Source organism: Buteo buteo, chromosome 4 (genome assembly GCF_964188355.1).
Source record: "Buteo buteo chromosome 4, bButBut1.hap1.1, whole genome shotgun sequence".
In the NCBI taxonomy this organism is placed as follows: Eukaryota; Metazoa; Chordata; class Aves; order Accipitriformes; family Accipitridae; genus Buteo; species Buteo buteo.
In genome coordinates, this window is record NC_134174.1 from 61,960,026 (window position 1) to 61,972,744 (window position 12,719).

General features: G+C 42.5%; 1 protein-coding gene across 1 annotated transcript in view; it reads right to left on the reverse strand.

Annotated features, from left to right (window-relative positions):
- The window catches only part of HSPA12A (heat shock protein family A (Hsp70) member 12A), a 60,872-nt gene extending 56,391 nt beyond the window's left edge, over positions 1-4,481 (reverse strand). The window contains exon 1 of the mRNA XM_075026473.1: positions 4,344-4,481. Coding sequence (XP_074882574.1) covers positions 4,344-4,371 — 28 coding nt within the window. The 5' untranslated portion in view covers positions 4,372-4,481. The remainder of the gene's footprint in view (positions 1-4,343) is intronic.
- Positions 4,482-12,719: the final 8,238 nt, after the last annotated feature.

Consider the following 12,719-nt stretch of genomic DNA (forward strand, 5'->3'; position numbering starts at 1 on the left):
ATCTCAGATCACTGAAGTTCATACCTGGCAGCAGCATTCCCTCAGCGCAACACCAACATCTGTGAGCTTACATCACCAAACAGCTGCACACTCTTCAGTAAAACATCTGTGAAGCGAGCATACCGTTTATAGTCACGACCGATGGACTTCAGAGCTCATTACTGAAAAAAGATTCCAAGTCCTCCTGGTACCTCTCTCTTTAACCATTGCAGAAATACAGCTGAACAAGCCTGCACGATAGTGATGCGGTCCAGAGTTTCACCCATTTCTGTTTTCAACTAGCAAGGCTGTTTAATAGAAAAGTGACAAGTGCTGTACAGAAGCTGAATAAGTAAGCAACTGAAGTCACTTATGGATAGACAGAATACTCTATAAAGATTTCACTAAGCTGCATATGGAAAACATCAACATCTACTTTACTTAAAAAAATAAAAAAGGAATAGATCCAAACTCCCCCCAAAGGTCATGTTGCTTCATGCATAATTAAGGTCATGACTGTTCTTGTTCTCCTACTCGGAAGTAACATCGTTTGCGTGCATTGTTTTTTATTCCTTTCACATTTTCCCTCATTGTTTACTGAGAGCCAGTGCAGCTTTTTTGAATACCCAAGAAAGCCAATTTGCTCCTTCACGATACCTACAGACTACAACAGCCACAGAAAGAAATTTCTAAAACCATAAATGGTGAGCTCTTTGAAGTCAAACACTTGTGAAATCCCATCTGACACATTGTCAAAAGGCGGAACCAATTCAGGTACAGAAAATGGAGGTGATAGGATCCTTTGGATGTTATTGTTTTAAAATAAAAAATATATTCCTAAGATTTATTTTTTTTTAAGAAAGGGATGGTTGTTTGGTCCAATTATAGATAGAATAAGTGAAATCATAATTGAGGACAGCAAAAAGGGAACTAATCACCCAGAACAGCTTAGAAGAATACGGAACTGGAAATTTTAAAATACCTGACCAGACCTGTAGCTTTAAAAGAAAAAAATCCAGAGTCAATTGCAGCAGCAGATATAACATCCAGAAGGGGCCTCAAAAATTGCAACAGCTTTCCCATGAAAGTGGGAGAAGTTGGCCATGGCAGGTCACATCAACTCAATGAAAAAAAAAAGCATTTTGCAGAAAAGAGCAGAAGATGAGACACCAGTCAACCCGCATATAACCCTGTCCTGGTTTCAGCTGGAATAGAGTTAATTTTCTTCTTAGTAGCTGGTATAATGTTATGTTTTGGATTTAGTATGACAATAATGTTGATAACACCCTGATGTTTTCAGTTGTTGCTAAGTAGTGTTTACACTAAGTCAAGGATTTTTCAGCTTCTCACACCCAGCCAGCAAGAAAGCTGGAGGAGCACAAGAAGCTGGGAGAGGACAGAGCCAGGGCAGCTGACCCAAACTGGCCAAAGGGATATTCCATACCATGTGATGTCATGCCCAGTATATAAACCAGGGGGAGTTGGCCAGGGGTGGTGGATTGCCACTCAGGAACTAACTGGGCATCAGTTGGTGAGTGGTGAGCAATTGCATTGTGCATCACTTGTTTTGTATATTCCAATTCTTTTATTATTATTATTGTCATTTTATTATTATTATCATTATTCTTATCTTCTTCCTTTCTGTTCTATTAAACTGTCTTTTTCTCAACCTACAAGTTTTACTTTTTTTTGATTTTCTCCCCCATCCCACTGGGTGGGGGGAGTGAGTGAGCGGCTGCGTGGTGCTAAGTTGCCAGCTGTACCAAACCCCAACCAACCCCAAACCAACAGTGACATAGTCAGAAAGTGAAACATATCCTAAATCTTGACATTTCCATGCAGGGATCAGGTCTTTTGTAGCTGAGGCAGCATTCTGGTCTTCCTGCACAGAACTGGCCTCCCAAAGGCTGCTCTAACTTGAGCTGACATCTGAGGCCGCAGCAGCCTTTTCCAGCTCCTGGTGACAGTTGTGTTTGAGAGACATCCTGGTCACTCCCTCTAGACTAGGATAAAGCCCCCTTATGCCATTCATGCATCAGCTAAATCTCTGGACAGAACAGACTTCTTGGGGTCTCACTACAGCTGACTGCAGCTTTGAGGAAACTTTGCAGGTACAGGGCAGGGCAGCTCTGTTGAACACCAACTGCTGTCCCAGTGGGAATGAACTAAATATTCAGACCAAAAGCTTATAGGGTGACAGTACCACAAAGGAAAACTCTTTGGCTGAATCGGCATCACCCAATTATGAGCCAATGGCTTTAAAAAAGCCAAAAGTCAGTATAATTAGAAGCTTTACATGCAACAGCTCCTGAGTATGAACAATTTCATCCAGGCTCATGCTAACCGAGCTGCAGATACCGCAATGCTGTGCTAACTGAAGCTATAAAAATGACTGGCAGGCACTGCATAGAACACTTGGCTATTTTACATATAGACATTTCTTTTACGCATTGTACCATACTGCAATAAGCAACTGCAGCTTCAATACTGACAATACAACAACACTCACTAAATCACATTTTATCCCCGAAGCCTTTTTTTCCTCAGACAGCTTCAGCATTCCAGCGTGTGGAAAGAACATAAAGATTTCTGGCATAACAAATCATTGCTTTACTACATGGTCTTCTGTCTTCTAACAAAATCCCTCCTGCACAGATTATCCCTATGTCACAAGTTACTCAATTTCAGTATTGCATCGAACTAACTTGCAGCTTTGCAGAAAACAAAACACGATACCCTGTCGTCTAAAAGACAAGTGAATCCGTCAGTCTGTTCTTCCCTTTGTCAGCAGCATGCTAGAAAATTGTTACAGGTTACTTCAAACAGACATTAGAGACTTTATTTAGGAAGCACTGAAAGAACATTTAGATGGGGGGAGGGGACAGGGAGAGAATCCAGTAGAGCAGGTCATCTTGAAGATTCAACTAGTTTCTAAGTATTGTTTTCTGGTTGGTTTTTTTGTTTGTTTTGTTTGTTTTTTTTTAATGGATACTTTATGACTGTTTTATTCCACTTTCACTGCAATTAAGCTATTTTATTCAAAATATTCCCCAAATCCCATTATGATCTGTACAAACTCAACCTTTTAAGTTTCCCCATACACTACTGCCAGCACCTTAGGCTCAACATTACAGTTTCCTTAAATCTTTGCAGCATACAGTGAGGAAGAAGGGACAGAGAGATCCAACGAAATCAGGCTGAGCCTGCATTTCCCTTAGGGTTATTCACCCATATCATTTGTATCCTAGGAACCCTCTTCCCTCCCCCAGTTCCCTTCCCACACAAGGAGAGACCACCCCTGTCCTGAAACGGCTGTGTTATTTTTCTCGGTCACAGTGTAATCGCAAACGGACCAAACCCACCGAATCCTTGTTTCAGGCAAAGTAAGATTCAGATCGTCTCGGCTCCTATGTCAAGTTTGCAAAGTCAGAGACCCGCGGACCCATTAACGTGGTAAAACGGAACCGCCACTCGGGTTTTATTCCATCCCTACGCCTCGTTGGGAGCTCCCTGGTCCCCGAGGCTGCGCCAGGATGCTCAGGCTCTCATCCCAGACCGCGCTGCCTCTCCCCCCGAGCTGCCAGGTCCTTCTTTTTCAGTGCATCGAGCTTCTTGCTAAAAAGGGTGCCTTCCTCTACTTCAGCAGCAGCCCCTGATTTCCAGCCCAAGCTCTCCCCCTTCTCCCCCGGGCCGTTGCCGGGAAAGGGAGACCCCGACCCGCGGGGAAGCCGGAGCCACAAAGGCCCCCCCCGCTCCCCCCAGGAGGGATGCTGCGCCGCCCCGCCGGGCCGCGCCCGCCGCAGAGCACCGGCTGCCGGGCAGGGCGCCCGCCCCCGCCCCGGCCCGGCGATGCCTCCGCATTGTTTTTTCACCTGCATCCCCTCCCGCTCTGCTGCATCGGCTCCCCCCGGGGACGGCACGTCATGAGCCGCGGCAGCTCCGCAGCGGGCGGGGGGCTTCGCGGGGCTCAGCTCCGCAGCGAGCCGCACCCCCCCCCCCCCGGCCACCGCTGCCGCAGCCGTCCCTGCCCGCGGGGACACCTCCCACGCCGCCCACCGCACCCCGCCGGGGAAAGCGAAAGGGGGGCTGGCGGCCCTGCCCCACGCCGCGCCGCGGCCGCCCTGCCCGCCTGCAGCGGCCGCAGCCGGGGCGGCGGGGCCACCGGGACATTGTCTGCCGCCTTCCCCTCCTCCGGACGGGGCTCCGGCTCCAGATCGTTTCCCCCGATAAGCCGGGCCGGGCCGGGCCGGAGGAGCGGCCGGGCTGTCGCCTTGCCCGCCGCCGGCAGCGCTCCCGCATTGCGGCGGGGGCCCGGCGGGAGCGGGGCCGCGCTCGGCCGGGGAGCCCCGCCGCTCCCCCCTTACCTGCAGCACCGCTCTCCGTCTCCGACATGGCCCGGCCCGCCCGCCGCCTCCCCGCGGCTCTCTGCCCGCCGCGCCGCGCTCACTGCACACGCCGAGGCATGGGCCGGCGGCGGAGCTGCGCTGCCCACCCCGGGGGAGGCTCCGCTCCTTCCTCTCGTCCCCACCCCGCTGCGCCTTCCTGCAGACGGTGCGGAGAGCCAAAGGGAAGCCTCCCCGCTTGACCCGGCGCTGACAGGCTTCCCGCGCAGGCTGCGGGGCTGCGCAGCCCCTCCCCGCCCGCTCCCCGCAGCCGCACACGGGACGCAGGGCTGCGGCTGCACGCTCGGAGGCGGTGGGGCTCTCCGCGGGGCGGGGGGCGAGCTCCGAGGGGCAGCCCAGCCCAGCCCCAGATGCGGATTTCACGGCGACTGAAGCAGAAAAACCCTCACGGGCATAGCTATGGGAAAAAAAAAAAAAAAAAAAAAAAAAAAAAAGCGGCCCCTCGGCGGCCCAAAGTGACACCCTGCCTCATCGGCGTGCGCTAGGAAAAGGGTTCTGGGGTCCTGCTGGAGACCGAGCGATGATGTTGTTTGCCAAGGTTATGTTGGCTGTTGGCCTTCAGGTTGTCAGGGGCGTGTAGGGACAGCTATCCTGAACGGTCGGAAGTCATCAATGGGTCCCCCGAAATCGTGAATGACGGGGTAACTTTTACAGCACGGGATTCTTTTTATCTGCCTTTGCAGTGAACTCACCCGTGTGGTTCTGCAGTGCCATCAGGGCCATAATCTCTTTTTTTCCCAGGGATTTTTAGCGAATTAACTTGTCTCCAGGACCTGGGAGAGAGACACCCTATTGTCACTTGATCCATGATTAAGTTTTAAGAGTTTTCAAAACTAAGTAAGAAGCCATTACAAACGCAAGAAGAAAAATAAGGCTGGTATCCTCCCATGAGCAATCCTGGAGCCAGAGAAAATGTTTTCCTGTTTCCCTCCCATGCTTCATGGTCTAATTCTCCTTTGCTTTCCAGCCTCAGCAGCCATTTACATTTTGAAAGCACTGCCCACAGTTCACATGGAATAAATAAGGGCATTAACTCCAAGCACAGCCTCAGTTCCTTGCCAGCTCCTAGGCCCTGGATGTCACTGACATTCATCACAATGTGAAATCCACCAAAATTTCTCCTGAGTCCTCTCACCAAAGCTGTCACTCGCACAAGGCAGGATTCCTGCGAAACCCCTGAGAACTAGGGTGTTTTGAAGCAAAACCCTCCAGACTGCAGGTGCTTACTCAGCACCTCCCTCTATTTGTTCCCTGATTTCCTCCTCTGTTCCCTGTAAGTTTTATTGCCTCTGAGGACAGAAGGTGTGGCACAAAAGTTAAAATTAAAGCAGTAAACTGCTTCGCATCTACACACCTGACTCAAAGGCCTTCACCAATCCTGTACGCACTAAAAAATGACCTCTTCCTGAAATCCACTGTCTTGTCCAGGGAAAAAGCTGAACTCAGCTCTTCGCCTCCCAAAATCAGCTGCACAAAGGGATTTTCTAGACTGCAGAGGAGAAGAGAGGGAAGGAGCACGCAGGGAAGGTGGAACAGCAGCTCACTCCACCGTTCACATCAGCTGTAAGCTTATTCTTGAGGACACTCAGTAACACGGGGATCACTCGCACGATCTGCCAAAACCCAAGGACAGCGTGCGTTGGGATTGCCATTTCCTGCTCTTCCCTCCACTCCACGCCAGGCAACAAAGGGGAACATCTGGCCAATAGTCGGCTTTAATTACATATTTAGAGTCAGGCTGAATATTTATGCTGTCATTAAACAGCCTCAGAAATAAGAAACCAAACAACTCTAATACTTGGTTTCCTGACAAGAGATTTAAATAGCAGAAACTTTTGCTTCAAATTAAATGCACTTCAATAGCAATTAATCGTAGGCTTTAAAATGTATTGAGATAATTAACAAAGGCAGAGGGAAAAGAAAAGAAACAAACAAGGAAGACATAAACATATATCCAAATTGTATACTTTCAGGAAAAAACATTGTATGCAGGCTAATTTTCCATGATCCCTCAAGCAACAAGACAACACACATAAAAATAGCATTTGCTGGGTACAGACATCTTTCTGAATGTCAAGGCAGTGACTGCATTATTCAATATCAAGCCAGGTTGCCTAAGTTACACACTCAGCTGTAGGTGTTTTGAATAATGCAGAAGGAGAATATTTGAAGGCATGTGACTGCTAGTTTAAGAAATAAGACCCTTTCCCAGAGAGGTTAGTGTCTCCTTTTAAAATCTAATGAGAGGAACCAAGTTAAAAAAAAAAAAAAAAAAAGCATTTGAAGTAAAATGAGATTATCAATCTGAAACATAAAATGAAGAACTAAGGCCCCCTTTGTTTTGTTTTATATAGATCAAAATTAATTATATGGATAAAAATAAATTACAGAAAAATAAAATAATGCATTATTTTTCCCTTGGAAATGAATAAAAAAGTACATTTCATATGAAAGAAAAAAAAAACTTTTTGAGAAGGTCACTGTATGAAATAAGCCTGCTCTGGGACTGAAGAGACTTCATTTTTGTTACTTATTCCATAGGAAGTTTGTCATTTTTATGGTCACTTTGACAGGTTGTTTGGAATCTGTGGTTTTAATGGTTTATTATTTTATAAGCATAACAGGAAATTAGTCTAAATATAATGATCAAAATGTAAAAATACCGTGGATGGATAGATTTTGAAAAGGATGGCACAAGAAAGATCACCTACATTCTCTGAACGCCTGTTCTTACAAACAACTAGGTGAGCTATTAGCTGGACCTTTACACGAGATTCAGTTTTAGTGTGGGTCTGGAAAGAATTTTCTTTTCCTTCTCACTGAATTAACATCAGCTGGCTTAGTACATTGCAGGGGAGTAGTAGTAGAAAGGAAGAACCTTTTTTTGACTCTGAAACATCGAAGTGTTACTCTGTCAGACAACCAAGGCACCCATCAGTGTTAAATTCAAGCACCAAACCCAGTGCTTGATATGGTGTTACTCTGACTCTGGGGAGAAGCATGATTTCTGCAGTAGCTTGGGGCAGGCATCTACTTTAAGTTCCCTCTCAAACATCTACTTGGAACTGAACACCTCTCAAGCACAATCAAGAACAGTGATTTAATATCCTGTATTTTGCATCTGCAGAGCACTTCTTATCCTAGGTGATCCCCAGAAATCTGCAGCCTCAAATCATTCAATTCATCACACAAGGGGTTCAGATACACTGGCATAAACTGACAGTACAAGAGTAATAGCTGCCTAACCTAGCTTTGATTTTAGCAGAGCTACCACATGTATGTTATCCATTAGCATCAATCAAAATTTCATGAAGAAACTGAAGATCACCACATTGCCCTTTCAGGGCCATATTCACATGTGGTGAGCACCACACAAAAAACTGTGGCTAGTCAGTGAAAAGAGCTATGTGCTTCTCACACGTGATTATGAGGGTCTAAGTCAGACACTGATGGAGTAGCACCAAGAATCAGTGCAAACACTAGGCACGCAGATCTGGAAGGAATATAAGGCTTTTGAATATTGCTTTCAATGCACCTGACAGCAAGATGTGCAGACATCGTTACAGACACAGAGATCAGTGTGCCGGTGAAGCCCAACACCCAGCCCAATACTGGTACCAGGGAGAGTTTATCTTTAAAAACCACACCACATTTAAAACAAAATAATAGAAAGCAGGTAAGCATGGCCTTGTATCTTGGCAGCTCAGGAATCCCTCATGAAGCACTATGTCCATCCGCTCAATTAAATTTCCTACGGTAATGGTTTCATGTTTCAAAGTTTCCTTTTATGTACTTTCTGGAGCACCATTAAACCTACAATACCTGATTTTTGTTTGTCACCTGCATAATTGTTATTGCGCAGTCTCCTCCTTTATTCCAGCTGTATAGCTTTCCAGCTTACAGCACTTTAACCTCTCCAGTTCTGCTTATTGGTTCATGTACCAAAACCTTAGAAATTATTTTTATTACAGAGTCAACTGGTGATCTGTTTCCCTAGATGCAGTTGCTATCTTCCCCTTTCCTAAAAACAGCCTTTTATAGTAATACTCAAGAAATCTCTGTAAAGACAAGAAGAATGAAAAACTATGCATCGCTGTCACAGCCTTTCAATGAAGCAGGTTACTGAGCACATAAGAATATAAAGGGTTTCTTCAAAAGGAACAGATTATACAGTTTTCACCTGTCTTTTATACATTTCTCATTCCCAGTATCCTGGCATTTGTTGGAAGTGCATCACACTGGAAACAGAGCCTGCATAGAATTCTCCAGCATTTCACAGCAGGATATTTTTTCAACGAAACTGCTAGGCTGTGGACACTGAAAGTGTGGTTCTGGTGCTCACAAATCTCTGGCAACACACTTACTCATTTGGAGAGTACTTTCAAATGCAGAAATGGCAGCCCAGTGCTCAACACTGCTTACACCATTGGTTGTTTTCACTTCTTTTACAGACTGTACCATATAGATATGTTGAATACTGAACAGTGTGTCCAACAGTCCCATCATAGTAATGTTCAAGAGTCTTGTGGATCTCAATGGACTGTGCTAGGTGTTGTGAGCACAAAACCAAAAGATGGGTTCAGTCCCAGAAAGTTTCCACGCATACTGTATGTCCTGAACTCCTTTTTTCCTTAAATTCACTGCCCTCCCTCTGTCCTGGATTTATTAGAAACAAAAAAAAGCCCCAAAACCCAAACCAAACAAACAAAATACCCCAGAAGAAACAGATTTATTATATAACTTACTGTGATCATACTGTCATCTGAGTATCACTCTTCAAATATGCACCCCTCTATATAGAATAAAAAAATTATATCCTCTCAAGGCATTTTTAAAATATCAACCAGATTGTGTATCCATAGTGGCTTTTGTAAGTAAACTTAGTTTTGTTACATGGTTCCTGTGAACATGTACACTGCTTAAGTAAGTGATGAGCATCTTGGCTCCCACTGAAGTCAAATACAAGTGGCAGATGGTCCAGCCACCTCTAAAACCAACGAAGTACAGTTGGGTGAGACAAACATCTGCCTACCTTATTTCTTAGGGCCTCTGTTTCAGAGAATACATTGTACCCCCCAGGTGGCATGTTTAGGTATTATTGTTCATACCCGTGCTTTGCAGACTGTTTCACTGAATTAAATAGCATTACCAAAATTGCAATGTAATTTGCAGTGCAAGTAATAACTCTGTCCCTTAAAAATGTCCTGTACTAGCCTGAGTATACTGAATTTGACAATGTAAAGGGGAAAGGACTCAGAAAATTATCAGACTCAACAAGTGACATAGGAGTGCATTCTCTCACTGTGCACCTGTGCTACATAAAAATGTCATCACAGAAATGCATAGAACATCTGACAGTTGCCAGGCTCCTAACTAACTGCTTTATGAAGCTTCCTGTGGTCCAATTAAAAACTAGAAAGGAAAGGCAGCATACTGAAAGATAAGCAACACATGATTGACATGATACTCAAAACAAATTGCATGCAAGGGGAAAATCTGAAACTAGAATTACATGCAGTTTCCACAGATTGATTACTCATAGGAAACAGGCATTTAGGTTTCATGTAGGTACATGTCAGCTTAAGGGTTTGGGTTTTTTTCCTAAGACATTTGAGAAACTGTGTGGAGAATATACAAATATAATAAAAATGTCAACCCAGATCCTCCAGATTGGTATGGAATGAATGGGAAGAGGGGGCACTATAATGCACATTAGATTTCATCCACCTCATTCTGCATGTAGGAGATAGAAGAGGTCACACTGAGACACACACCTGTACAGAGGAATAAAAGAAGCTTACAGGCCAACTGAAGAAATGCAGGCTAGGAAAGTCACAGAGTAAACAAGAGAAATAACATGATCAGTTTTACAAGAAACTACTTGCAGTATACAGAGGAATCTATAGCTCCATATAAGGTTGAACAAACTGGTTACTTGCTGGAGTAAATCTTAATGAATTCCACTAACCTCCAACTTTCACCTGACATTTAACACTGCAGTAGGACTGGGACATTTTAGATTTTGAAGGGAAATGAAAAATAACCCTCTGACACTCTTAAGAAGTGCCTGGTGAATATTGAAAAATTTTTTACCATTATAAACATATTTTGATAGCTTTTACAACCTTTAACATTTCATTTATATGAACATTATATGATTTGATTTTTGCTTCTAAGAATATTACCCAAAAAGAAAAGGCTAAACTGTTGTAAAAGATGTTTTACAAAGATATGCCTTAGAAATGTTCATGAAACATAATCTGCAAATATAAGTGATGTTGGATTTTTTTTCAGAGCACCTTTTTTTAAAAAGAAAAGAATATTTGATAGAAAATTACATTTAGAACATCAAATGGTACCATTTATTCAATCATGGGTAGATAAAGCATAGTAAATCACACAGATGAAGAAAAAAATAGAAATACTCCTAGACATAGTGGAAGTGGATATTTTAGCATGAATCCACTGGTTGAAATATGTTCTTACAAAACATTTAAGAAAATTCCAATATTTGTAAAAATTTGTAAAATTTTATATAATTTTATAATTTAATAAAATAATTTGTAAAAATTAAAAGGCTAAATCATCAGTCAATCATTATGAGTCATTTATTTACTTTTGGTTAAAATGTCTGAAATGAATGGTGTCTTGAGCATCACTAACATTTTCTCAAAATCCTGATGTGCCACTCCTCTCTGTACATTCTTTGTTAACTACCACGTACTTCTATTTTTGGAATCTTTAATGAGGACACACACATATAAATGGAAGTACATAATATCCCAAATTAACAGAGTGAGGTTTTCTGCTCAATAGCTAATTTATCTCACCACAGGTTACATGAGATTTCTGATCATTTTTTTTTCTCCCTAATCACTAAAGGGATGTTAATTCCGTAAGATTATACCACTCTATCACTTGCTGTAAAATCTTTCTGAAGAAAGACATCAATACCAGTTTTTGAAGATTTCTAAACATGTAGTCCAGTATGCTAAAATAAAGACTATGAATCAGTAAGTCATATTATGCCTGCAAAGCTGAGGAATTACCACAAGCAGTAGCAAGTAATTAAAAAGTCAAATCATATAATGAATAACAATCCAACAGTCATCTAACAAAGACATGTCTATTTTTAAGAAAAGTAGTTCAGCTTATACAAGATTATCATCACTGAAATACATAATATATTTAGCTTCTATAAATGACTACTGAATTAATTACGACAGCTACATAAAAAATAGAAGCAAAAATAAGCTATTTCCTGTATTTACACAAATGTAAATGAGAATACAGTTTGTCCCTGACTTCAAAATTCAATAATAGATAAAGAAAAAAATAAACAGAAGATGGCAGAGCTCTACTGACTTAAAATGTAATTGAAAACAGAAACCATAATTCAAATCTTGGAGAAGTCTGTTATTGTCATTTAAATACAACAAACTGCACCACAATCTTTAAACTGGCACATACAATGCAAGAAACATCCTTCCTCTTATTAAATCTGTTGGATTTGCTTGTGGTATTTTCAATAATGATTTATTATTTCAGTCGTCTTTGCCAGCAGAAGAGAATGTTGTTGACATTCCTTTAAGTGTTTAGCCTAAATTATTACTAAACTGCTGAAGTCTGGTAATTCAATAAAACAAGAATTTGTTCAGGAAAAAAACTAATACTCCTTTAAATGCTTCCACTTTATTAAACTTAACTACCATAAAGATGATGCTTTAATCCCTTGAAGAAACGTAATGAATTCATATTAATTTGCTTTTTCATTGACAAAAGAAGAATCACATAACATTGATCCCATTAGTTGCAATAAAAGATCCAATTTTTATTTCTTGGTGAAGATTACCATTTAGAAAAAGACACAGCTGATTATTTTAGTATACTATGTATGCATGTGTGTCTTATAAAACTAGGATTTTCACTGACCACAAAAATAATGGCAAACTCTGGTTACAGGTTCTTTCAGCTGGATTCAAAGTCTGTTCAAACCAATGGAAAAACTCCCATTGCTTTCAACACTTTTAAATCAGGCCCTGAAACGCTGAGTTTAGGTGATAGCTGCCTTGGTATCTGGGAACTGTATAATAGAGGATGTAACGTACGCCAGTGTTTCTAATAGAGATATTCTTTACCTAGCGCTTCATTAACCTGTGCTGTTACACAGAAATTGTGATTCTCTACATCACCACAATGGCTATCACAGAATTTGGATTCAGATGTTTTAAGAAGTCTGCTATACAACAGGAGTTTGGGGCTGGTTTGTTTGGTTTTTTTTCCAAGGAGGCCAGAACATACTGAAAAGGAGATTAGATTGCTTACAGGATCTTGTAC